Genomic DNA, 26,978 nt, shown 5'->3' on the forward strand with positions numbered 1-26,978 from the left:
CCCCCAAAGAAACTATGTGCATGAAAACGTATTTTAAAGCTGAGTGCTAAGGTAAGCTAACAGTGAGAAAATCGAAACCTCCCTTTTCCCTATGCCTGCCAGGAAACTCAATGATCCATCAGTGGTTGGAAAGATCCAACTGCATGCCTTCCACCACATAGAAAGACACTCATGTCCACAACAGACAAGTTCTTCTTTCCCCCTGGACTTCACCACCTATGCTAATTCAGAGGCTCCTTACCTCTGGTTTTGTTTCTCTAAGTTCTCTGACACTGTTATATAGGACTTTTTTTTCCCTCAAAGCTCACTCGAATACCCCATCAAAGGAATAGATGGGGTCATTGTTTTTGTTTAGTCACTCAGTCATACCCAACTCTTTACAACCTCATGGACCGCAGCATGCCAGGCTTCCCTGTCCTTCGCCATCTCCCAGAATTTGCTCAAACTCATGTCCACTGAGTCAGTGAGGCCATCCAACCATGGGTCATTATTTCTGCACAAAGGGAACAAGCTCAATGAACTCTAGGCAGGAGTGGAAGGTGAGCAGGGAGCCTGCAGGCAAAGACTCCAACACAGCCTGCCTCTGCCAGGCTGGTTCAGAACCTGGGGAGTCACACCCTCCAGAGAAGCCCTGCCTCCAAGGCCATAGCGCCCAGAGCCACGCCCAGCTTGATCCTGTAGTCCAGGAACTATAAGTCTCCGGTCTCCCCAGAAGAACCCAGGAGCAGCAGCCCTCTAGTCCCCCATCTTCCCTTCCAACATACTCAGGCAGAGCAGCTTAGCAGAGCTAGTTCTGGGTGTTCTGTCCAGAAGGGGGTGGGGGTGGGGGGGCCGGAAGGTAGTGATGCTAGCAATCAGTGACAGTGGGTCCCACTCATTCCCCGAGACTGTTTTACAAGTTTGAACTCAGTATGCAAATTTATGCAAGACAAGATGCAAAGCAGTGCTCTGAGCCAGAAGTCCCGTTGCTTTTCTCCCCCTTCTTTGAAGCTGCACTGAACCACTGTAAATCAGCCCTCGCCTCTGCCCCCCTTTATGCTGCCCCAGCAACTGCAGATGCAAAGCCTCCCCTGGCCCGCCCGCCGGCCCGCCTGCCCTGGGACTTTGAATGACTGCACATTTCTATAGCACCTTTATAAGTGCAGCGGGCCAGACGGCCACTTGGGCGGCTCCGCCCCTCGGCATAATCCCCGGCATTGTCCGCGGCGGGGAAGGAGGCTGGGGAGATGCTGGAGGGAGCCAGTCCGGCCCGGCCGAGGACCTGAATTCTGAAAGGGCCCGGACCGGCCCAGGCCTGCTTCCTTTTCTTTCCCTAACATTTCTAGGCACTTCTGCACACTCCGCTACCGAACACACCCACACATTTCTCAGGTCCAGACTTCAGGCAGGTCTCAGGGTCCCTCTGATATTTTTCTTCCAGGCCCACCTACTCCAACCCCCACCCCCTCCACACCAGCCCCCCGCCTCGCCTCCGTGTGACTTCTGGGTTTCTTTGAAACCAATTGGTCCCAGCCCATCACCCCCATGGGATGCAAGCTCAGCACCCGCTGATGTGCCCAGCCCCACCCCCAGCATCCCAGCCATCCCCAGGAAGCCAGCAGCACAGCCCCTGAGTCCTGGGAACAAAGACAAAAGAGCTAACAGCAAAGCCGGAACTGCTGGGGTTTGCTGCCTCGAAATAAGAAGGGTGTGTTTAAAATTCTCAAAAAGCAACCTGCTCACAGAGGAAAGCAGGCTGGGATGGCGGGGGGCGTTATTCTTCAGAGTCGGGGAGAAGAGACCGGTGATGGAGTGGAGGCAGTGGCGTTCAGTGCTAAGGTCTCATCTGGGCCACCCCACCCAACTCGGACCTCCGCATTCTTCACTCAGCATCCCAATTCCTGCCCCAGCCCAGGACCCTCTCCTGCACAGGAGCCTCCAAACTCCCCCTCTCTCTTCCCTGCACCCCCAGCCCCCCTAGCCTCCCCCCTACCCCAGCAAGCCCAGGCTTCTCCCAGCAGTGTCCCCTTCCCCCCAGCCCTCCTCACACTGCAGACACCCTGCTTTGGGCACTTCTTTCCAGGGCACCCACTCAGCTTCCACCCCACATTCCCCGCCCCCCAACCCTGGTGTCCCCTCTTCCCAATGTGCAGCACAAGAGAAAAATGCGGAAGGCGGCTGTCTGGCCACTGGGAGCAGGCAGAGGAGGCAGCTGGGGCTAGCTGGCGGAAAGGAGTCCCATAACCAGGCAGAAAATCCGGTGACATTCTTCCCGTGAACTCACTCCATTGTCCCCGAGTTCCCCTGACGACTGCAGGGAGGAGCGCCCGGGAGAATTCCCCGCATCGGGTCCCTTCCGAAGAACCCTAACCTGCCTCGGGGGTTGGGAGGCAGGAGAGTTGGTTTTTCAGGCAGAAAGTAAGAAGAACGAAGAAAGAAAAAAAAATACTAAAACGTTTAAGAAGGACGTGTACTACCGCACTTGGTTACAACAGTCAAAATCCAAAGGATTCTATGAACTTGGAGGCCTTTTGAACAAAAGTTCACCCTGCTGGGGGAGATGTTTAGTTTGTCAGAGTTCAGTTCAGAAAACCACAGTACCTCCCGGTGGACCACGGGGTGCTAGCGGGCGATGGAGGAGGGCCGCGGACGCAAGGCTGGGGGATGGGCGCCCGCGGTGAAAGGACTTTGCAAAGTCTTTTCCCTGGCATCAGCGCTTTCTAAGAGAAGCTGGAGGGAAGGGTTAACCTCCAGGCAGGCTGGGGAGGGAGGCAAGCCCCAGCCAGAAGAAAGGGACCGAGGGGTTCCGCTGGAGGAAGCCCTAACTTGCTGTACACTCAAGGTCAAAATGCGACCGAAAAAAGATTTCAACTCTGATCCCTACTTGTCTTCTCAAGGAGAACAGGCAAAAAATAACAGCAGGCTGAAGGAACGGGGGCAGGGGGTGCGCAGCGGGGAGGGGGTCAAGACCACAGAAGCTAAGAAGGGAGCAAGAATTTTTCCCTTTTTCTTTCCTTCCTTTTCTTTTTGTAAATGTCTCTTAAGTTTGAGAAACTTGGTCAGACTCGCTTGCTTTTTAAACAACGGCAGCAGGCAGTGAACACATTTCACCACTGTCTCCAAGAGGAAAGAAAATAATTACAGCTTCCTCCAAACCACTGAAGCAGGAGGCTTTTGTAATTAAAAAAAAAAAAAAAAAACACGCAACAGCAATAACAAAAAAACATGTGAGATATAGTCTGGTTGTGTCCAAAAATAAGAAACAAAAACTTGTGGGCGGGGGGCGGGGGCTAAGAGCTCCTGACAAAGAATCTCGGAGCCCCCATTCTATGGGACAGGAAGAGCTCCGTCAATTAGGATGGGACGGCGGGGGGCGACATCTCGCTCCGGTGAGGGTAGCTGCGTCCCGGCTGGGGCATCCTCCCGCCCGGACGCCCGGGGGCCCAGATGCTAAAATGAGCGGCAAGCCTGCCCGCGCCCCAGACTGCATGCAGCCGGCGACCTGGCTTGAGTTACAGTGACTCAACGATTGGGGTCTCCTTTTCGCCTCCCAAATGCTCCTCTTTTATCATTCCACCCAACACAAAAGCGAGCGCCTTCTTCGTCCTCTCTGTAAAATAGCAGCGTTCCTTTTTTTTTTTAAACTCCTAGGCAGCCCACCCTACAAAAAGTATGCACAGGTCTTTTCTTCTCACCTCACAATCCCAGAAGGAAGGGACCTCAATGCGCCGCTGCCTTCTTCTAGCGTCCCCTTCTCACTAGAGGTCCCTGGTGTCACCGGTACCCGCCAGCCTCCGCCCCCGCACCCCCCCCCCCCCACCCCGGGCAGCGTCCTCCACCAGGACCTCTCCGGGAACCTTCGGCCGGCGACCACCAGCTCAAGTGGTGCCCCAGATAAGTCTCAAGCCCCTACCCCCACCGATCTGACCAGCACCCTCCTCCCGGGCAAATCCCCCCCTCGACATAAGTCGAGTACTTTCCACCAGGGAAGCCTATGGTAATAGGGATGCCTTCTCTCTCCGTATTATTCCCCACTAAATTAGCAGCCGGCGATCTCCAACTCCAGTTCCTCTCCCCGGACCTGACTTTCGGGTCTGTCCCCCTCCCAACAACCCCCCAACCCCCACCCAGAGCCGGCCCAGGACCCTGCTCTTCCTCCGTTAAAACGGTCTCTGAGGTCCCGCCGCACACTCCTTCCCTCCAGAAGGGCCGCTAGCCGGGCTCCCCCCCGCCCACTAAGTTTCTCCCAACTAGTTGTCCCAGCCCCGCGTTACCTGCAACCTGCTCGGGGCTGGCGCTGTACTCGGCATCGCCGTGCTTCTCGCAAGTGCCCTCGCCGTGGACGAGCGCCCTCAGGGGCAGCTCGGAGCCCGGGTTGGGATAGCAGCGCAGCCCCTGGCCGCAGCGCGGGGTGTACACGCCGCACCGCTCGCCCTCCAGCCGGGCGCACACGGAGCAGCAGCCGCAGCCCGGCTCGCGGACCAGCTCGCAGGGCACGCGGGCGTCGCCGGCCGGCCCGGCCGCGGCGCCGGGCGGGGGCTTGCAGGCGGCCAGGCTCTCGGGCGTGCAGGGCGGGCAGCGGAACAGCACCTCGGCGCGCGCCCCGCAGTCGCCGCCGCCCGCGCCCAGCAGCAGCAGCAGCAGCAGCGGCGGCAGCAGCAGCAGCGCGGGGCCGCCCAGTTTCGGCTGCATGTTGGCGGCGGTGAGCGCGACGGCGGCGAGCGAGCGGGCAGGTGGCACGGCCCTGCGAGCGCGGGAGCCGCCTCCTCCGCTTCTTTCTCCACCCCCGCCGCCGCAGCCGGGTCCTAAAGGGCCCTGCTTCTCCCCGCCCCCTTGCCTTCTCCCCTCCTCCTTTTGGAGACCACCCCCTTCCCCCCGACACTCCCGCGCGCGGGCCTCTGCGTGCGCGCACGCCCACTCGCCCATCGCCACCTCCTCGCAGGCAACGTGGGTCCTCTACACCCTCTGGCCTCCGTCCCTTCACGCACTTCCACCCTGGGCTCCCTGACTCCAGGAAAAAGAATAACTTGGGGGTTTGGGTTAAGATCGACGCGGGAGTGGGCAGGAGTGGGTGCTTTTGTCTCCTGTTTTCGGTTCAATTCGGAAGGACTTTGTGCGCTTCCCATGTGGCCGGCGCTGGGCTCACTGCTGGAGGGAATGCAGAGGACGTCAGGCATGACCTTCAAGTAGATTTCGGTCTACTCCCAGCAGTTGCCTCCATCCTCGAGGTTTCCCCCACTGCTGACGTGCTGCTTGGGACAGTGACTTAGGAGTCAGGAGGCTGTTCACGTCCTCTAGATCAGCCTACCCCCGAACTGCCCCTCTTAGGGACCATTGCAGTTTCTCAGCCCTGCAGGCATCTGGTAACGTGTAAGTACCTGAAATGCAATTTCTGGACACTAAGAAATCTCCCCTCTTCCGGGCTTACTCGGCTCCACACCCCCTCCCTCCGCAAAGAATCCCTTGGGGACCTGCCCCACCGCACCCACTCCAGGTCTGAAGGCATTTGCTGCAGGACAGAACACCTTGCTTCAGGGGTCTTAGGTCAGATGAGTTTTCCAGGTGTGGGAGAATGCCCTGTGGTAAGGTCATTTAGAGCTCACTCCAATAAATGCAGGTGAACAAGAATGGCCTCCCTTCACCGTTCAGCTTGATTTACTGATTCATCCATCCAAGCTGTCCCCAACTCAGAAATTCCAGACTGGACCCCACTTTAATTATCACACATCTCTTGTGACCCTAACAAAGATTCTTGTCAGATTCTCTTGGTAGGGATAGGACCATTGAACTGCCTCCAGCCTGGGTCTAATTTCTCAATACCTCCATGCCACCCTTCCACGTGGCCACCTGGCCTTGAAAGTTAGCACCATGCCCCAGGAGGGCAAGTGCTTGATCTTAAGGAACCAACAATGTTATGGGGGTGAGTTTGGTGAGACGAACAAATAACTGGTTGTCAGAGGCTTTGAGGAGGAGAAATGTTTAAATGGCAAGGTGATGGGGATTGCAGGGGTGGATCAGAATTTAAATTGAAGCTTGGAATTCTACCAGGGGACATACAGGCATAGCAAGGGCATCTTGAGCCAGAGGGACCAGCTAAAGCAAGGTCCTGAAAATAGGAAAGCAAGGATGGAGAAAGGAAGGCTCGGAGGCAGGGGGAGGACTGGCAGGAAATCCGGTTGGCTTGGGTGGAGGTTTGGCTTCATATAATGGGCAGGGAGGTGCAGCACCCGTGTTTGGGCAGAGGAGTAAAATAGACAGAGCTGGACTTCTGGAAATCACAGCGCTGTATCTAGTGCAGATCTGATGGAACTCAGAAGAGACAGGCATGGGAAGCTGCTGGTCACTCTTTGGTGTGCCCTGGCGTCCTGTGCCAACCTTGTAACATTTGTTTCTATTGGTCTCATCCATTAGAGTCTGAGCATCTTCAGAGTAGACACACTCTGGCATGATGCTGTCCAATAAAAATCTATTGTAAACCACAAACGTGAACCACATGTGCAATTTTCAATTTTATAGTAGTCATGTTAAAAAATAGTAAAAAGAAATAGATGAAACCCATTTTAGTATATACTTTATTTAGTTTCTTCAAAATATCATTTCAAGGTGTAGTCTATATTAAAAGTTATTAGAGATTTAAAACTCCTTTTTTCATACTAAATCCTCAAACTCTGAGGTGTATCTTATGCTTGTGTGTCTGTGTGTGCTCAATTGTGTCCAACTCTTGGCAACCCAAGACTGTATACTTGGGCTACAGCTACAAGGACTGTAGCCTGCCAGGCTCCCCTGTCCATGGGATTTCCCAGGCAAGAATACTGGAATGGATTGCCATTCCCTTCTCTAGGGGATCTTCTCGGGTTGAGGGATCGAATCCACATCTCTTGCATTGCAGGCAGATTCATTACCACTAAGCCACCTGGAAAGTGCCAATTTTATGCTTATAGCACATTTCAATTTGAACTAGCCAAAATTCAATACTTTCTAGCCATATGTGGCAAGTAGCTGCCAGATTGGACAGGAAACAGGTCTAAAATATAGTGCCTGGCACTTTGTAGGCACTCAGTAAATGTACTGAATGAATGAAAAGTGTGGTTTCTGGAAATACTCCTCTCAGGGCCTTGATAATCAGTTGCCATTGCAGTGACCAGTAGCTAGAGATGAAAGGTAAGGCTCAGTCATGACGCTGTTGAGAGGATAGGAGAGACATTCATTCATTCAGCTCCTCACTTATCTTTGAGACGCATTCTTCTTCCGTCTCCTTTAAAGTTCTTACTCTCTTAGCCCAGAACCATGGAGATGAGCGGGCAATGTAAGGCTAATTTGACACATGCCAAGTGCTCAGCAAAAGTTTTCTTTCTGATGAGTCTGAAGATCCTCCACCGGTTCCCTTTGTTCCCTGATTAAGAGTAATCCTCCTCTCTGTGTATGCACATTCACTCGCTACCAGCAGCCCCATCTTTTTGAAGTCCTTTCCTAACCACCCTGAAGTCCACAGTCCTACTCCAGATAGACCAGCTTGTGCTGAGGCTTCAATCACAGAACATCCTCAGTGGACTGAAGTCTCAGGAAGAGGAGCAAGGGCTTGACCAAGACCCCACGCAGGTTACTAGCTGGCCTGGGACTCCTCCGTTTTGTTCATCACTGCAGTCCCAGGGCCTAGAACGGCGCCTGCTACGCACAGAGTGAATAAATCCTGAGTGAACCCAGGTACTCAGCTCCTAGCCCCCTAGAGCATATCTACCTTTTCATTTCTCATGAGTTCCTCTGTGATGTCCTTAGGCTTGTCCTGAGAGCCTGTCTGTGCTAAGGATGAGGCAGTAAGGACTCCCTGAGAGATGGGGACAGGCTGCAACTGGTTTACTCCCCTCCCCCTAATCCCTGCCTTTTTTCCATTTGAAAAGTGCTTCACAAACCCCACCCTCACAAGGTTTACCGTAACTAAGTACCACCTGTACTATTATTTACATAATATTTTCTTAATGAAAGTCAATCCCCCTTTTTTTTCCTTTTTTACTTAAAGCTTTTTTTAATGCAACTTTATATCACTACCATAAATGGAAAACCAGTATTGATGGATGGCCATATATAGATAGCAACCATAAAAATAAACACAACGACAACAAAACAATGTTACTCATTTCAAGTTGCATACCTCTTGCTTACTGCAGCCTCTGAGGCTGGCATACTCCTCTGGTTAACAAAAGATGAGCCGAGTCTAAAGAGCAGTAGTAAAGGCAAGCCTGACCCAAGCTGAAATTTTTCCCCCTTAAGTCATCGGAAGGAGAGGAATAGTTTTAAAAACATTTTATTGAAATGTAACATACATGCAAAAAAGTACAGGTATCATAAACTTGAGGAATGTTTGAGGAATCCCATATAACCAGATGAAGGGCATTGACAGCACGCAGAAGACCCCTGCCTGCTGCCTTCTAGTGGTTACGGCCCCACCAAGGGAAACCATTATCCTGACCTCTACTAGCATGGATGAGTTTTGCCCATTTTTACATTTCATATAAATGAAAACATACAACATATAGTCTTTTTGTCTCTGACTTCCCTTGCTCAGCCCTACACTCATGAGATTTGTCCATAATCTTGCATGTAGTTGTTCATCCCTTCTCCTGTTAGGCACACATTTTTGTGGCCTCCCTACCTGGATGTGGAATTTCTGGATCATGAAGTGTACCAATGCTCAGCTCTAGGAGATCTAGCCAGAAAGTCTTGCCAAATAAATGTATGACTCTAACATCCTATCAACAGTTTTATGAGGGTTACACTTTCTCCCCATCCTTACCAACACTTGGCATTTTCCATCATTTCTCAATGTATCCGTTCTGATAATTGTATCTGATTATGGTTTTATTTTGGAGTTCCCTGATGACTGAAGAAGCTGAGCACCTTTCTAATGATAGAAAAGGAGGAATTTGCAAAGGGAATTGTGTCATATAATGTGATGTAATGTCATGTCCATGTATCATGATTATACATCTTGAGTTGCACCTAAAATCATCTTGCATGTAGGAGTTGCCACCTTTTTTATTATGGAGGTTTTAATTGTAGTTGTTTCAAGAGGAAGGGAAAAGAGAAAAGGTTAAGACTATTGCTTGAGCAGAGGAAGTGTCCTCTACTCTCTATCCATCCAGTGAACGAGTGAAGTTGCTCAGTCATGTCTGACTCTGCAATCCCATGGACTGTAGCCCACCAGGCTCCTCCATCCACAGAATTTTCCAGGCAAGAATACTGGAGTGGGTTGCCATTTTCTTCTCCAGGGGATCTTCCCTACCCAGGGATCGAACCCAGGTCTCCTGCATTGCAGGCAGATGCTTTACCATCTGAGCCACCAGGGAAGCCCTTCCTCCAGACCAGCACTATCCACCTCCTCTTTGATGCATCCTGAAACAAAATAAACAGGCAAGAGGACCTTCTGATCCAGTGGTTGGAAACCCCAATAACCAATATGCAAACTGAAGAATAAAGGCAAGGCTGCCTGCTTTGTGAGGGTTTCCCAAATGAGCATCGGGTACCAGGGCAACAACGTGATCAGATCACCATCATCATCTTTGTCTTCAGAACTTCTTTACCACATACCTCTCTGCAGGTGCTGGCTTGGGCTTTTGTGCAACCCTTTCTCTTAGAAGTTACTGAATCGAGTTGGATGACTCTAAAGTGACCAAAAGGAGAGGACACAAAGGGAAAGAATCGGATGACAATGTGAGCACCGGAGGCTGGTGGAAGAGTTCAGAGAAGGCGCTGCAGCCGGCCTGTCTGGATTCATGTCCAACTCCTCCCCTCCCTGGCTCCGTCATTTGGGACAAGTTTACTTCCCTTCTCTGAGCCTCAGTTTCCTCATCTGTCATAAGGAGGTAATAATAATAGTACCCATTTGAGAGAGTTGCTGCAAGGAGTGAATGAAATGATCAAAGTGAGTCCTTCACACTCTACCTGGCACACAGCCCTCAACAACAGACAGCTGTGCTGTTGTTATTACCTGATGCTCGGGAGACTGAGAGTTCCTCAGTGTGGGGTCAGGACAGTCTCACATCCCTTCCTCTAACACAGGTGGTAAGATGTCTGCAGAGGGAGGAACTGAGCTTGACGGGAAGGGGGAGTGGCTCCCTAGGCTCTAGCGAGGTAGGGCGGGGATAACTGCATGCCCTGAAGAGTGACAAGGAAGAGAAGACCTCAGAGCATAGATGCCGCAGAGGCCTGGCAGAAAGCGCAGATTCAGAGCCTTCTCCCTCCCGTAAGGAGAAGGTCCAGCGGACCTACACAGCCAAAGCAACAGGCAAGGAAGTACAGTGGCGACAGGAAGAAAAGACCAAAACCAGGAGCAGTAATTCCATGCAAATGCGTTCACAAGTATTACTTCATTTCTCATAAATGTCATCAGAGGCCCGAAGAGGTTAAGTGACCTATCTGTGGTCACCCAAATAGTATTACCTTTCTACAATCCCAGAGAAGCAAAGAAACCAGCACTCAGTTCAAAGTCAGCTGCTGACTTCAAGGTGTATGACCCTAGTCATCGCGCCTGCACCTCACGGCCCCCATTGCCTTTGTCCTGGTCTGGTTATTTCTCACTGTGGACCCATCATCCCAAAGCTTAAGTCTTAAAACAAACGTGTATCATCAGTCGTGGTTCTACGGACTGGTCAGGCTCTGCTGGGTCATCGTCCCGTGGGTTCCTCCATGTGGCTGCAGTACATGGAGTCTGGGACCTGGGTCAGCCTAACTAAGCTTAGCATTCAGGAGCACCGTCCTGGCCAGTAGTTGAGCCAGGTGATTAAATGAACCAATGCTTTTCCTTGCACTGGGTTCTCTACCTCCCAGCCTCCAGGGCTCACAGTCTTACACCTAGCACAGCAAAGTTCCACATGGCAGAAAAGAGGTGCTACCCATTAAACAAGTCACATATTTTCCCTCCTTTTTTGGGAGGTTGTTGAGGTCAACGTGTTGTGGAAATTCCTGATGGGTTTGGGACCTTGGTTCAGTTCAGTTCAGTCGCTTGGTCATGTCCGACTCGTTGCAGCCCCAAAGTCTGCAGCATACCAGGTCTCCCTGTCCATCACCAACTCCCGGAGTACCCACTGCCTATGAAAGAGAGGCGTTGAGCAGAGCATCCCCTAGCCTGCATATCAGAGTCCAGAAGACATTTTTAGTTTTAAAAAATCAACCAAACAAAAAATAACCCTTCGGTAAGTATTTTAGGCATTGCTGGCCTCTTATGGTTGCTGTCACAACTGCTCATCTCTGCCATCCCAGCCCCAAAGCAGCCAAGGATTATAGTCAAACAAAGGAGTATAGCTATGTCCCAATTATGTTTCTTTTTCTTTTTCTTTTTATTTATTTATTTTTTTTTTTGAGCTCTTGACAAACTTTTTTTTTTTTTTTTTAATTTTACTTTACAATTCTGTATTGGTTTTGCCATACATTGACATGAATCCACCACGGGTGTACATGCGTTCCCAAACATGAACCCCCCTCCCACCCCCCTCCCCACAACATCTCTCTGGGTCATCCCCACGCCAATTATGTTTCATTTATTAGAACAGATGATGGCTAGAATTCACCCAGGGACAACAGGATACTGACCTCTACACTAGGGCCTCCTTGATGCTAGACAGCAGGTTTCAAAGATGCTCAAACCCAGGAGATAATATAGACCCTGGAGTGCTACTCCTCAGTCTGCATCCAACTGACCGCCCATTAGAAAGTGCCTACGTGCAACCACAAGGGAGCAACAGGTTGCCTGTTGAAAAGACCAGCTTTGTCCCCTCTCCAGGGATCCTCGTTCCTTCCCAGAATCCCACCGTGAGCTGTCTAGATCCCCAGTGTCACCAGAAAACGATCTCAATCTGGCATCTGGCCAGGCCCAGGGAGATCCCCACTCTTACCCCCACCAGCCGACCCCAGTTGTATAAGACAAGATTCAGAGTTCAATAGGATGCTCCCTGAGACTTCCTGGAGGAGGAAGTCAGGACAAGCAGCACCAGGAGGCAAGGCAGATGCCATGGACCCGAGCAAGAGAGCACTGGCTTCCCTGAAAAGGTTTTGAGCAGAGTGCAGCATCTGTGAAAACTTCGAGCAGGGCCACTGCTCCCATTAGATGGGCCTGCCCCCCTCCTCCAGGCTGCAGCTTTTCTTTCGAGGAACAAGACTACATCTGTTTGGCGATATTCTATCTGGAATCGTTAAATAAACCTTTCAGGCCCTGGCAAACAACAGCCCATCTTATTCCGATGGGGGAGCTCCTGAAACGCACCAGACTTATTAATCCTAAATCTGTCTGCACGCACCCCCCTCAACTCCCCTCTGGGCAAGTCCCCAACGCCCCCACTCCCAGCCCTCCACTGGGGGAAAGGCTGCTCACCCTCGCCACCTTTGGCCCCTCTTGATGGGAACAGATTCTTGGCTTTGAGTGTTTCTTCGAGCTTACTTTTAGTATCGTCTACTTGGGTTTTTTTTTCCTCCCTCCCCCACTCTTCCCAGGGGGTCTCTCTCCCTCACTGACTTGTTCAGTGGATTGCAGTCACACAATACTGTCTGAGCAAACTTGCTCAGGGCCCCACAATTATCTCATCTTCCCATTACCCCCAGCCTCACCCCCTTGGGGCCACTGAGAAGCAGGCAAAGCTAAACAAATAAAGGATGGGAGGAGGGATGCAGCCAGCTTTTCCAAGGCCCTGGCCATGTGGAATTGCAAGCTCACAGGCTCAGTTCAGCTTGCCTTCTGCTCCCCCAGGGCACCAGCAGTACACACACACACACACACACACACACACACACACACCCTGAGCCCCTCCTACAGCTGAAACCCAAGTCCACCACAAAAGCCTGTTGCAATGCAGGCTAAGGGATCTGTGTGTCCAGCTGTGCACACAGAACTCTGCACACACACCCCCTTCCCCCTACCTCCAGTCGTCTCTGGCTTCCTACACGGTGGCACACACTTCATCGCCCTGACTCCCCTTTCCAGGAAATCTGTTGCCTCCTCTGAGAGTCAGGGAAGGCGTGAAGTTGCCGTGGGCACGTTTGGGCTCTTACATAGTTGCTGCCGGATGCTGGTGACACATGGGTTTGAACGTGCCCTTCGGCCACCCCCCTTCCCCTTTCCCACCAGGGAGAGGACTGCATGGGGACACACTAGGATCCAACACGCACGCCTCTGCTCTGCAATTAAAGCCCAGCCTCGCCCCTCCAATCAGAAGCCCGCTGGTGAGAGGGCCACTGCTCAGCGGAGGTTGAGGGGGAAGGGAGGGAGATTTGAGCAGGGGAGGAAATGATGAAATCAGCCAGCTGGTCTGGAAGCTCAGTCATTGAGGGGGTTGGAGGTAGCAAACAGTCATTCCCTTGGGGAAGAAGAAGACCCTCCAAATTTAGAGACTCTAAACAGGCCGGTGTGAGGATGAGGGAAGTTTCCTGGGAGGCGGGAGGTAGGGCGGGGGGAGCAGTGAACACTCTTTTCTAATAGCATTCTTGCTTCACTCCTTGTAGAGCACCTTGGGCGAGGGGTGACGCCAACCCCGTGTGATCCCGCCCATGGTGCCAAACACCTGAACCCTGGCATTCAGGAACGGAGCTCTGTGGCAGCTCTTCTAAGATCCAAGTTTACGTTACTTTGTGCTTTTGCGTTTCCCACCCATCTCCCCACGCGCTGTGAGTGTACACCCCTCTTCTGCCTGGCTTTGCCCGCAGTAGATGGAGATTATCCCACCCTGCCTAGGTGCTGACACGTGGGCAGGCTCAGTGAGTCCTCTTTGCACACATGGAAGAACTGTGGCTTGAGGAAACCGAGCTCCTCCTGGTTCAAGGTCAGGGGGCCAATCTGCGGTTTCACTCCCAGAGCAATGGCTGCTCCATCTGGCACTCCTGTCTCCTTATCTTGGCTGTGGGCAGGATATAAACTGCAATGGCTGGGCCGTTGCAGACAGAGCAAATGCCTAGCAATGTTTCCCAAATATCAGTCCTTTGGAGACCTAACTTTGAGTCACTTCAATTATTTCTTTAATATTTACCTTTAAATCAACTCACATATTTTATAATAAAACACTGCAGTAGTACTATTTCTGAAAATAAGTTTCATATGTTTCCTTTACACATGAAAAAAAAAAGCATAACTTAAAAGATGTTCTTCGAAATACACCTAAAATCACCTTGCGTACCATACTCTGGTACACAGTATAGAAGGTATTAAAGTATTTCAAGCAAGTCTCTGAGGTTCAGTCCTCTCCATAAAATGGGAATGAAAGTACCTTACTCTGCCTTCCTGAGGGTGTCAATACCTCACAAAGGACAGTGGGCACTATACAGAGTTATCAAGTAGAAAGGGGATTTTTAACAGAAACCGTAGCCAGGAGAATGTCCCAAAATTTAATAAGCATGGGAATTGTGAAAAGTGTAAGTTGCTAAAAGAGGAAGGAGTAGAGAATGCTGTACATACTCAAAAGAACAGGAGCCCTGCACAGATCCTGCGAAGGAGATCTAACAGAAAGAGTAGAGAAATGTACAGGCTATTAAAAGAAACAATACACTCCCACATGAAAAACACAAAGAAAAGAACCTATAGAGATTTCTGACCCCGATTAGAATCTCTTGAGCCACGAATGTGAAGCGAGGGGATGATGAGGCATTGGGTGACCCAGGGGGAGCCCCACAGCCTAAACAGTGGCCTGGGAAGCCTTCCTGGAGGTGGTGTCACCCTTCCCCACATCTCAGCTCCAAAACCCCCTTGGGCTTGTGTCGTGGACAGCAGGTGCATGTTGGAATCGACTTTTCTGGAGGCTGGTAGCAGTTGGCAGGACATCGGGGCTGCTAAAGGCAGCAATGCTGTGTTTCTGGGGTGTCACCCGGCGCTCAGCACCCTCTGCTGCTTCTCCACAGCCCCCCACGCACCCCCTCACCCACAGCCTCCTGAGTGCATGTTCTTCCCACTGGAAATCTTTCTGATTGCTGCCTCCAGGGAAACTTGTCTTCCTCATTTTCTGTAGTGTTTCTCTCTCTTCTGTGCAACTGTCAGAGTGCAACTATTTCTATCTCCTCTGCTGTTGCTTCTCTCTGCTACTCGGTAGCTTATCTTGGTCTTTTTTTCTGTGTTCTCTGCCTCCTTTCTCCATCCTGGTTATCTTCTTTAATGATATCCTTTTCATATCCTTTTCATCCCACGCTGACCCCCAACTTGAGGCCTCTTTCTATACCCCATCCTTTCTTTCCGTAGAGAAAAGTCCCAGGGACTCTGCTCTATTGTAATGATTATCAGTGGCTATGGGACTCTAAGGTATTGTCCTCTGGGATCTGGGCAGAAAGGAAGGTTTAGAGTCACAGTGAATACTCTAACACCAGTACACACAACACAAAAAACACACACACACAGTGCGGTGTTGGGCATTTTGCCAATACTTTCCAAATTGTGCCTCCAGCCCACGGTCAGAATGGAGAATCGATAGTTATTTCCATCCACATCTTTACGAAATAGCTACAACCCAGAAGCTCAGCCAAATGACCTCAGTTTCTGCTTTTGGTCCAATCCTGATCTCTGGACCCTCAGTGTGTAAAGGGGCATCTGAGTTGTAACACTAAGGACTTCATAGCTTGAAACAACCAGGACAAACCCACACACTTTAGAGGCCGCTCTGTGGGGTCCCAGTGCCAATTCTGCCCAGGATGACTTTATACATCACCAAACAGCTTGGAGCCTCAGTTTAACCATCTGCCAAATAGGCGAAAGAACACGTAGCTCACGGGGCTTCCGTAAGGATTGAGTGGAATCATCCATGACAGCCTCTGGCAGGATGTCTATTTCAAAAAGCAGGTTCAACCTACTGTCTGCTCAACCCAAGGGGGTTCTTACCGTGAGGATCTTGCTTCTCAGAACAGTCAGTTCCCTCTCTGTGAAAACTTTGGTCCAGGACATGAGGTGCCTGGTATCCTTCAAGGCCACCTGTCGGCACCTGAGCCTCATCCCACCTTCCCTCCAGGCTAGAGCGATGCTGAAGGCTCCACCCCCTGGCACTACCCTCTCTGGAGACCTTCACCTTGTAAGTGTGCCACCTGCTGCTGCCTGTCCTCTCTGCTTGGTCCTAGCCATCTGGAACAGGTCCTTCTCTCTGGGGAAAATATTATTGTTTTTTTGGCCACTTGTTTGATCCTCCAAAGTCAATATTTGTGGAGATAAGCACCGTGTCCTGTAGCAGTGCAGTTGTTTATGATTCTGTCCACATCCCATTTGATTCCAGCTCCTTCTGGGCCACAGTGGGAGGTTAGGGCGCATTTCAACCACAGTGGGTCCCATTACTCACCCAAACTGTCTCATCCAATGAGGAGGAAGGGCTGGGTTCAGTCTTGTCCAGCTCCTGGACGTGTGCTCCCAGCCTGCCCTGACAGAAGCTGGACAGGAATTTAATGTGACCTTCCAGGAATCGAACCCGAGTCTCTTGTGTCTCCTGCATTGCAGGAGGCTTCTTTACCTGCTGAGCCATGGGGGAAGCTCTCCAGGAAGCTGGCAGTCTGGACTCCTGTGCGTCCAGGCCTTTCCTGTTAACACATCCCAGGCCTACCCCAACCTTCTCCACTAGATGATGAGGTCCCGGACTGGTCTTTTCTATAAAAATGAGATTTTATGTTTCCACTTCACATAAAAATGACTGGTGAGATTTTTCCACCCAGACAGGAGAGCTTATTTCAAAGGATTTGACTTAAAATATAGGTTGTGAGGGGTATGCAAAATCCCCTTTGAAGTGGCCTGCAGGGAAGGGCATTCCCCAGAGAGTGGGGTGGGCAGCCATTCTCTTCTGCAGCTACACAAGAGATGCCATGGCAGGCTGGGATGACATCCGATTTAGGACAGACATGCTACATATATTAAGCCGTTGAGAGCAGAGAAAGCAAGTGTGGTTTCAAGTGAAGCCCCAGAGCAACAGGCATAAGGACATGCAAGGTTGCAACCGAGCTGTTTCTTAGGTGGGCAACTCTGTATAATTATAAGGGAATGCAGGAATTATGAACTAACCATGATCAGTGGCTTTCTGGGGGGCTTCCCAGGTGGCACTAGTGGTAAAGAACTTGCCTGCCAGTGCAGAAGACATATGAGATGCCAGTTCGATCCCTGGGTCAGGAAGATCCCCTGGAGGAGGGCGTGCAACCCACTCCAGTATTCTTGCCTGGAGAATCCCATGGACAGGGGAGCCTGGTGGGCTACAGTCTATGGGGTCGCAGAGTCAGATACAACTGAAGCAACTCAGCACACATGCACACAGTGGCTTTCTGGAGAGCCACCAGGGAGGCTAGCTAGTGAATAATAGTAATAACAACAGCAACAGGAGAGAAGGAAGAACAGGAAAGGGAAAGGAGAAAGAAGGAGGGAGAAAGGAGGTGGAGAGGAGGGGGAGAGGGGGAGGGGGGAGGGGAAGAGGGCAGTGGTCTGCTCTGTACCAGTCTCTTAGCAAAAAGACTTGCAAAAATAACCTCACTGAGTTACTTAATTCTCAGAACAAACCCACAAAGCAGTTCTTATCATCCCCATTTTTCAGATAAGGAAAGTGATACCCTGAGAGGTTAAAGTGACCTGTCCAAGGCATACAGCTTGCAGAAAGCAGGCGCCAAATGAGATTTGGCTAGATCAAGCATACTCCCAAAGATTCATTTTTGCAGAACTCATCATTCTGTACTGAAGACAGGCCCTTATTATCTTGTCTTAGTCATTTCCTTGATTATTCTTCCTTCTCCCTTTGAGACAATGGGATCCTTTGAATCCTTGGCCTGAGCCCATGCTAGGCTCCAGGACAAATTATTCAAATGAGTCAAGATGACCCATGCCTGTCTTAGCCACCCATGGATTTGAGATTGCCATAACCTTCCCTGAAGCACCTGGAAAGTTTGGAGACCTTCAGGAATTTGGGGCAACTGCTATGCACCGGGAATGGTTTTCTTTGTTTGGGATAAATCGGTGAACAAAGCGGACAATGCTCCCTTTCCTGGTGGAACTTATGTGGGAGGAGGGTAGGGGACACAGAGGTGGTGGGGAGAACAAGAATGACTGGCAGACATGGAAGGGGGTTTCTCCTCATGGGCTTCCTTTTAAGAAAGCTCGACCCAGCTCCAGTCTGCTCTCCATGCTGCAGCCGGAGAGGATTCTGTTCCAAACACAACTATGAGCAACTCAAATTCCTGTTCAAAAAGTCGTCTCCCTTTGCTCTTAGGATAAAGACCCAAAGCCTCAGATCTGCCATCAAGGGCTTAGGTGGGGTCCCCATCCATCTCGAGTCTCACTGCACACCGAACACCTCCCTTTTCTAACTGGTGCTTCCAGTCCCTTCCCTTTTTACCAGCCAGCATCTCCTTCAACCATCTCCTCCATCATCTCAACCTTCTGGAAGGCCTTCTCCCACATTGGTCAAACCATCCTTACAGACTCCCCAAGCACCCTAGACCTCTCTGTGACACTACTCAGCCTTATGGCTTCACCCTGAGTTAGGCACGTAGCTGATGACTGTGTCCCACATCAGACTATAAGCTCCTTACAGTCTGACCACGTGGAGGTAAGCTCCACACTGGACTGACTGTTGCACTTACCACCGTGTGCCTAGAACTTAGCCAGGACCTGGTCCAACACAGTCTGCTGAATGAATGACCTTTCCCTGCACCCCGTACCTCTAATGACCTTCTCATCTGAGGGGTGCAAACTTCCCTTTCCTAAAAAGTGAACAGGCATGGGGGTTAAGAGCTGAGGGCAGGGTGCCCATGACACTCCAACTTCCAACCAGGATCTGTGGTCTCAGAGTATAGGTGCATATATAAGGACAAAGACAGAATGTTTGACCGCCCACAGTCCAGGTCATATGGTCACAGCACCTGTGATGGAAAGCATTCCACTGCAATGCAAAATCCTGGAGAAATAACAGTGTGAAATGAGTCACTAGCCAAATCCATCTCTATAAAAATGCTGAGCAGAAACCCTCCAGCCTCACAAAGATTGGAGTTGCAAACCCAAGAACTCTGTTACATAGCCCCTACTCCCCTTTCATTGGAAAAGTACAGGCCTAGGCTAAAAAAGGGAAAGTGAAGTCGCTCAGTCGTGTCCGACTCTTCGCAACCCCATGGACTGTAGCCCACCAGGTTCCTCCGTCCACGGGATTCTCCAGGCAAGAATACTGGAGTGGGTTGCCATTTCCTTCTCCAGGGGAATCTTCCCAACCCAGGGATTGAACCCAGGTCTCCCGCATTGCAGGCAGATGCTTTAACCTCTGAGGGAAGCTCTCAAGGCTGCAAAAGCTACCTTTTAATTGGAGAAATAAGAGGCATCCCTTCACTTATTGAACTAACATGCATCAATTAAGCCCCTACTGTGCTTTTGCTGTTGTTCAGAAACAAAGTCATGTTTGACTCTTTTGAGACCCCATGGTCTGTAGCCCACCAGGTTCCTCTATTCATGGGATTTCCCAGGCAAGAATACTGGAGTGGGTTGCCATTTCCTTCTCCAGGGGATCTTCCTGACCCAGGGATCAAACTCACATCTCCTGCACTGGCAGGTGGATTCTTTACCACTGAGCCACCAGAGAAGCCCTCCTGTGCTTTAGGGATATAAAAATAAACTAGACCATGAACTCAGAGTCTTGCCAAATGAACAGAGCAGGCAGGCTGGGAGGAACAAGGGGTAGGGGCAATGAGGCAGATACCTACCTCAGCACAGGAAGGGCCTCTTGGAGATGATAAGACCCAGGAAGAGTCTAGAGACAGATAAGAGTTGGGTTGCAAAAGGCTTTCCAAGCCATTGGAATGGCACAGACAAAGGTAGGGCAGTAGACAGAGGCTGGGTTGTGGGGGGAACTGCTGGAGGTTTGATATTGCTGGGAAGTTAAGGGTAAGACAGAATGGAGGGAAGGGAGCTGGAGCAGGAGGGAGGAGACAGGCCTTAGAGCAACTTTTAAGTCCTATGAAGAACTGTGAAAACGTTTATGTCCAAAGAAAGGAGGAGCACTGAGCACTTTAAGCAGGAGAAGAGCATGGATAAAACTGCATTTTAGGTGGCTCCTAATATGTGGATAAAAGATTTGTAGGAGACCAAGAAAGGCCATGCCAAAGAATGTTCAAACTAACGCACAATTACACTCATCTCACATGCTAGCAAAGTAATGCTCAAAATTCTCCAAGCAAGGCTTCAACAGTACTTGAACCGAGAACTTCCAGATGTTCAAGCTGGATTTAGAAAAGGCAGAGGAACCAGAAATCAAATTGCTAACATCCACTGGATCAAAGAAAACGCAAGAGAATTCCAGAAAACATCTACTTCTGCTTCATTGACTAGGCCAAAGGCTTTGACTATGTGGATCACAACAAACTGTGGAAAATTCTTCAAGAGACAGGAATACCAGACCACCTTAGAAATCTGTATGCAGGTCAAGAAGCAACAGTTAGAACCAGACATTGAACAAAGGACTGGTTCCAAATTGGGAAACGAGTACATCAAGGCTGTATATTGTCACCCTGTTTATTTAACTTATACGCAGAGTACATCATGTGAAATGTTGGGCTGGATGAAGCACAAGCTGGAATCAAGATTGCCGGGAGAAATATCAAAACCCTCAGATATGCAGATGACACCATCCTCATGGGAGAAAGCAAAGAGGTACTAGAGAACCTCTTGATGAAGGTGAAAGAGGAGAGGGAAAAAGCTGGCTTAAAACTCAACATTCAAAAAACTAAGATCATGGCATCTGGTCCCATCACATCATGGCAAATAGATGGAGAAACAATGGAAACAGTGACAGATTTAATTTTGGGGGGCTCCAAAATCACTGCAGATGGTGACTGCAGCCATGAAATTAAAAGACACTTGCTCCTTAGAAAAAAAGTTATGACAAACCTAGACAGTATATTAAAAAGCAGAGACATTACTTTGCCAACAAAGGTCCATATAATCAAAGCTATGGTTTTTCCAGTAGTCATGTATGGATGTGAGAATTGGACCATAAAGAAAGTTAAGTGCCGAAGAACTGATGCTTTTGAACAGTAGTGTTGGAGACTCTTGAGAGTCCCTTGGACTGTACGGAAATGAATCCTGAATATTCATTGGAAGGACTGATGCTGAAGCTGAAGCTCCAATACTTTAGCCACCTGATGTGAAAAACTGACTCATTGGAAAAGACCCTGATGCTGGGAAAGATTGAAGGCAGGAGGAGAAGGGGACAACAGAGGATGAGATGGTTGGATGGCATCACCGACTTAGTGGACATGAGTCTGAGCAAATTCTGGTAAATAGTGAAAGACAGGGAAACCTGGCATGCTGTAGTCCATGGGGTTGAAAAGAGTCAGACTCAACTGAGTGACTGCACTGAACTGAAGGGGACCAAGGAGAGGAAAGAAGCCAGTTAGAAAGCTGTGGCCATGTCCCCAGATAAGAGACAAGAGCATAGTATTGAGTTATAGGAGAGGCATAGGGGGAGGGGTTCAAGAAGGGTTTAGAAATCTATACTCAGAACAACTAGAGTATAATAAAAGCACTAACCCACACTTTACAATTCTGAGTTCTTTCTATGCTGGCCACTCGGGAAAGCTTTATGTACATTATCATAAGTTTTAACATTTATCCAAGTAGGTGGGGGATCCAGGATGAGAAAGGCCTTGAGGCTCTGGGACCCTCTATGTAGGGTCTAAATATCTTTAAGGTGCTCTACAGAAGCTAATGTCAACTGAGCTTAGATTAGGGGAGAGGAATGAAGTAGGTGATGGAGTGTAGAGTAGAAATGAAAAAGAGCAGGTCCCCATGAATCCTGAAGAGAAGACTTTCATTAGGGACTTTGGGAGAAAGTAAGTTTGGACAAAAGTTTGCAAAGTCAAATGTTTCTGTGTGCCAGAAAGTGAATGCAAGTTCCACAGGCAAAAGGCCAGGCAGTTAGGAGCGGTGGGGACTGCGGCAAATGGAGAGTCCACGTGCCATCAAAAGAGTCAGCGGCTGCCCAGTTCTAGTGACAGTAGCCTTTCGAGAAAGAGGGTTTGAGGTGATCAAACTAGCTGATGTTCAAAGCAAAACCAGTTCTCCAGACTTTTGCCTGAACTCTCCCAACCTGAAAATATTTGAAAATTTGGAAAAGAAAAGAAAAACCTTGTACAAAGCACCCCAACCTGCCTCCAAGTTGGACACCAGTCTAGGATTGGCAATGTGAGTGCTCTGCTGTCGCCTCCATCCAGCAACTGAGTACCTCAAGGAGAGGGAGACTCTGGATGGGGCACACAAGTGCAACCAGGATGAAAGCACCTCAGGGTCCTGGAGACTTGCCAGCTTCCTGCCCAAATGCCATTTGAAGAAAGAGAGATCAGGCGTGGTAATGTCTCGTCCCCACCAAGTGACAGGATCTGCAGAGACATGCCTTCCGAGGATGAGTGAGATCTGTCACGCTGTCAACAAGGGTTGTCAGACACCAAGAATATCTTCAAGATCTAGAAGCTCAAGCAGCAAGTTATATGCTCAGCATCTGAAAGGCAGCTGCGAGTGGGCTAGACTGCCTGTTGGAATTCTGCCACCATCTCCCATCCCTGTCTCCTGGGGCCATCCTCTGCTGTCCTTGCAGAGTCCCTATTTCACTTCCTATCCTGTGACTCAGGTCCAATGACCCTCAACCCCATCCCTCCCTCTAGATGTCTTCTCTTCAGACCCCAGTGACTGGCTCCCCTCTCCTGGTCTATCCCTGACCTCCCTGACTGTCCTAGTCGTGGACCCACTGCTCTGGGCTGACCTCGTGATCCAGGTGTCATTGTGTGGTCTTGTGATTTAAGGCAGCAAGTGGGGAGTCTAGGGAAAGAACCTGAATCAGTACTTACTGAAACAGCAAAGAGTGGGAATAGAGCTATGTCCTCAGAAAGCTCCAGAAAGAGGGTCAGTGGAGAATGATCCTGGAGGTTCAATCAACTCAAATCAAGGAGCCTCGGCTGGCACCCGTGCGCCTCACTCTGCCCGCAGTCCTGGTGCTCCTCTGCTGAACGTGGAGAATCTGAATGCTCCCAACAATCCCACTTTATTATCCCATGTTGCAGAGGAGAAACTGATGTCCCGGTGGAGAGGTTAAGCAGTCACACGCCAGAGGACCTGTAGCCTCTTTCCCAGCCCAGACTCTTCAGAGTCTGCTCTTAACAGCGCTTCTCCAGGTACCTCTGATGGAAGCCCAGTTTCCCCCCGGTCCCTCAGGGACTTGACTCTTGTAAAATACAGTAATAGATGAATTAACAGAAAAAGGATCATGCGCTTGGATGGCGTGTGCAACTGGCAAATTGCTGTGAATGCTTCTGGATGCTTCAGTTTCTACACCTATCACACAGGGGGCTGGAGCCACAGGGACTGAGAAACGCTAATCCACCTAACTGTACCCTCGCTCAACTACTGAGGATGGGAAGGCATGGGCTGGGCGCTGGGGTGGGGCGGGGGGCCGGGGGTGGACAAACACTTGTATATATTCCGAAGGCTGAACTGTTCACCTCACTCCAGTGGTGCGCACTCCAGTACTCAGGACGCGCCAGAGCGTCCCGCCCCGCGTTCCCGGTTCGGGTGACTTAGGGCAAGAGTGCCCCGTTATTGTCCAGGGGTGAGATTCGCTAGCTCCAAAGGGCCCTTCCAAAACCAAAACGCTGGGATTCGGCCTCCTTTTGCAACCCCCCAGCTCAGCAGAAATGTTTGCAAGGGCCAGCTGTTTTTGCTCCCGCATTCATTAATAAAAGTAGTGAATGCAGCCAGGGCCACCCTTTTCTTTCCTTTGTCCTGTCCTGAAAAGGGGCAGGGAGGGAACAGGAGAGCCTGCAGACGCAGGGGACGTGCCAGACGTGCAACAGGAAGGGCTCGGAGATGAGGACTGAGAGGAAGGAAGGCAGGTGGGCGGATGGGGAGGCGGGGGAGCGGGCGCGGGGCAGGGGGAGGGGCCGTGGACAAAGGCGGAGAGACACGTGGAACGAATTCCCCGGGGCACCTGAGGATTGAAAAACACCTGGCAGTCTCTGGAAACAGGAGGATTAAGAACTGCTGAGAAAAATGGGGCCGATGGCAGAGCAGGGCTGGCTGGGGTGGGGGCACCCTCTGGGAACTGCACATCGAACTCTGAGACCTTCTTTTTGATCCCTTAGAGACTGGGGAGAGGTTAACAGTGCATCAGTTGGCGGGTAGCGGCGGGTGGGACACTCTAGGTCTTTTATTCAGTCTTTAAAGCAGGGAATTGGTTACAGAAGTGATAGAAAGTCTCGTGGGCCAGAGGGAGCACAGAGGAGTTGAAGGAGCAAGGATTCTCTAGCAGGAGTTCCCACATAGAATACCAGACGCTGGTTAAATTTCAGAGAAAGTATTCTTACTAAAAGCACTTTTGCTAAAAACAAACTTAGTATATAATGTATTAAATGCCGCAAATGCCAGAGAATTGTACATTTTAAAATGATTTAAAATGGTGAACTCTATGCTATGCACATTTTACCATCATAAAAATTGAATATAACATTTTCTTTTGTTTATCTGAAATTCAAATTTAAGCAGTGCCCTGTGTCTTATTTGTTAAATCTGGCCACCCTACACACAGCAAGAGCTAAGACGGTGCCAGGGGTCTTCCCACACGGAGCTGGAGCCACGGAGACCCAGCTGCGGCTGCAGGGGATGGAGAAAGACAGGAAGTCCAGGGAAAGGAGGGAAAATGGTCCTGCTTCTCCTCTCCAGTGACCCCCAGTTCCTCCCGGCTGTCAGCTAAAGTTCCTAGAAGCCCAAGGGCAAAGGAGTCTCAGAAATGCAAGTGCAGGGAAAGATATAAGAGCACACTTGCTATTGCTTTACATGACCCAGGAAGGCCACCAGTGACCACAATTTTATTTTATCTGTGTCAACCAAAATAATATAGTGACATGATGAGGATGCAAGAGGCCACAAATAAGAAAAGAACTTATTTATGGTTTTAAGATTGCAGTCTGGAAAACACAAATCTGGGGTAACTGCAAAAGAGTGTTCCAGAGAAAAGAAAGAGTCAGGGGCTTATAAGGACAAAAAGCCATGAGGTCCCTGGTTCCGGAATATCCTCTGGAGAAGGAAATGGCAACCCACTCCAGGATTCTTGCCTGAAAAATCCCATAGACAAAGGAGCCTGGCGGACTACAGTCTAACAGGTCACAAAGAGTTGGACATGACTAAGTGACTAAGTACATACCTTAAGAGTTGCCTGGCAAGAACTGTGATTGATTCTGACTCGAGTCAGAAAATATTTGTCCTTAAGGATTCATGAGTTGTTTTAAGGTAAGGGTCCGATAACTATAGACAGGCTGTCATGAGTTTCTGGCAGATGTTTGGGATGACTTAACATCAGGGCAAAAGGTCAGATTCCATCCAGGCTGAGACATTCGTAAGTCACACTTCCTTAATGGCTCTAAAATGAGAGCTCTCAGCAATACCAATTTCGCTTTGATTTTCTGTTCACATTTCTCCCTTTTGATTGATTCCTTCCTTTAAAAAGCATCAGTGGTCAACCACTTGGGTTTTGGGCATCAGTATGAACTCCATCAGGACTGGGAAGGCTCATTCCCAGAGAGTTGTGTCTCACAGAGAGGGGAGTGGGGTGATTTGTGGGAGAGGTCTGCTTTTAGAGAGTTTATCCCATATTTGAGCAACAAGGAGCCATCCAGGAAGAGAGTCTTCGGCAGTGTTCCAAATGGGCATGGATCTTTATCAGGAGAAATCTTATAGGAGTGAGCAATCACCTCTAGTTGTCAATCTGTCATTATTTCTGAACTGATGCTTTCCAACTCTGAAGCTGGAGAAAACTCTTGAGAGTCCCTTGGACAGTAAGGAAATCAAACCCATCAATCCTAAAGAAAATCCACTCTGAATATTCATTGGAAGGACTGTTGCTGAAGCTGAAGCTCCAATACTTTGGCCACCTGATTCAAAGAGCTGACTCATCAGAAAAGACCCTGAAGCTGGGGAAGATTGAGGGCAGGAAGAGAAGGGGATGACAGAGGATTAGATGGTTGGATGGCATCACCAACTCAATGGACATGAGTTTGAGCAAATTCCAGGAAATAGTGAAAGACAGGGAAGCCTGGCGTGCTGCAGTCCATGGGGTTGCAAAGAATTAGACGCGAATGAGCGACTGAACAACAGCGTCGAGAAACACAAAATCCAAACAGTTTAAAAACAACAACGAGAGAACTGTTAGAACAATGATTAGTAAAACTGGTTGCAGTTCAGATTGCACTAAGCCACCAAGACCAGAGGGGAGTCAGCTGAAGAAGACTTCTAGATGTCAAGGTTGAAGCATCTTTTGGAGTTTGAGATGTCTCTGATGACATCATCAGTTATTTAAGTAAAGGCAGTTTTAGCTGTCAAGGATTTCAAGGATGGAAGAAAAAAACTGAAAATGTTTGGAGAGCCATAGATACTGGAGGAGTGAGAATTCAGGATCTAATCTAGTGCTAAATCACCCCAGTCATGTCCAACTCTGTGTGACCCTATGGAATGTAGCCTGCCAGGTTCCCCTGCCCATGAGATTCTCCAGGCAAGAATACTGCAGTGGGTTGCCATTTCCTTCTTGAGGGGATCTTGAGGGATTGAACTCGAGTCTCAAGTCTCCTGCCCTGGCAGAAGGGTTCTTTATCACTAGCACCAGCTAGGAAGCCCCAGGCTCTAATCCAGTTTACAGGTAAATACTGAAACCCCAAAGAAAATTAATAGTGCTAGAACCTAATATCCATGAAGGTATGATATTGAAACATACTTTTTCTCTCTAAAATCACCATTATTCCCATCAAATATAGTCAAAATGAGACTAATTTGTTTGCAAAATCAGTACGGTTTCAATAATGTGGCCTGATTACATAAATTTAACAAGAATACTGTTGATCTGGACTTCCCTGGTTGGTGGTCAAGTGGTAAAGATTTGATCCCTGGTCCAGGATGATCTCATATGCTGCAGAGCAACAAATCCCCTGTGCTCTAACTACTGAGCCCTAAGCCTGGAGTCTGAGCTCTGCAACTACTGACATCCAAGTGACGTGGA

At 49.7% G+C, this 26,978-nt stretch overlaps 1 protein-coding gene and 1 non-coding gene across 2 annotated transcripts in view; both read right to left on the minus strand.

Moving 5' to 3' along the window:
• Positions 1–4,760, minus strand: part of IGFBP2 (insulin like growth factor binding protein 2) — a 28,917-nt gene extending 24,157 nt beyond the window's left edge. The window contains exon 1 of the mRNA XM_040228544.1: positions 4,254–4,760. Within this exon, the coding sequence (XP_040084478.1) occupies positions 4,254–4,671 (418 nt within the window). The 5' untranslated portion in view covers positions 4,672–4,760. The remainder of the gene's footprint in view (positions 1–4,253) is intronic.
• A 4,491-nt stretch (positions 4,761–9,251) lies between these two features.
• Positions 9,252–9,323, minus strand: TRNAC-GCA. The gene has a single exon. It is a non-coding gene; the product is annotated as a tRNA-Cys (tRNA).
• Positions 9,324–26,978: the final 17,655 nt, after the last annotated feature.

This window comes from Oryx dammah, unplaced genomic scaffold, assembly GCF_014754425.2.
Source record: "Oryx dammah isolate SB20612 unplaced genomic scaffold, SCBI_Odam_1.1 HiC_scaffold_27, whole genome shotgun sequence".
Taxonomy (NCBI): domain Eukaryota; kingdom Metazoa; phylum Chordata; class Mammalia; order Artiodactyla; family Bovidae; genus Oryx; species Oryx dammah.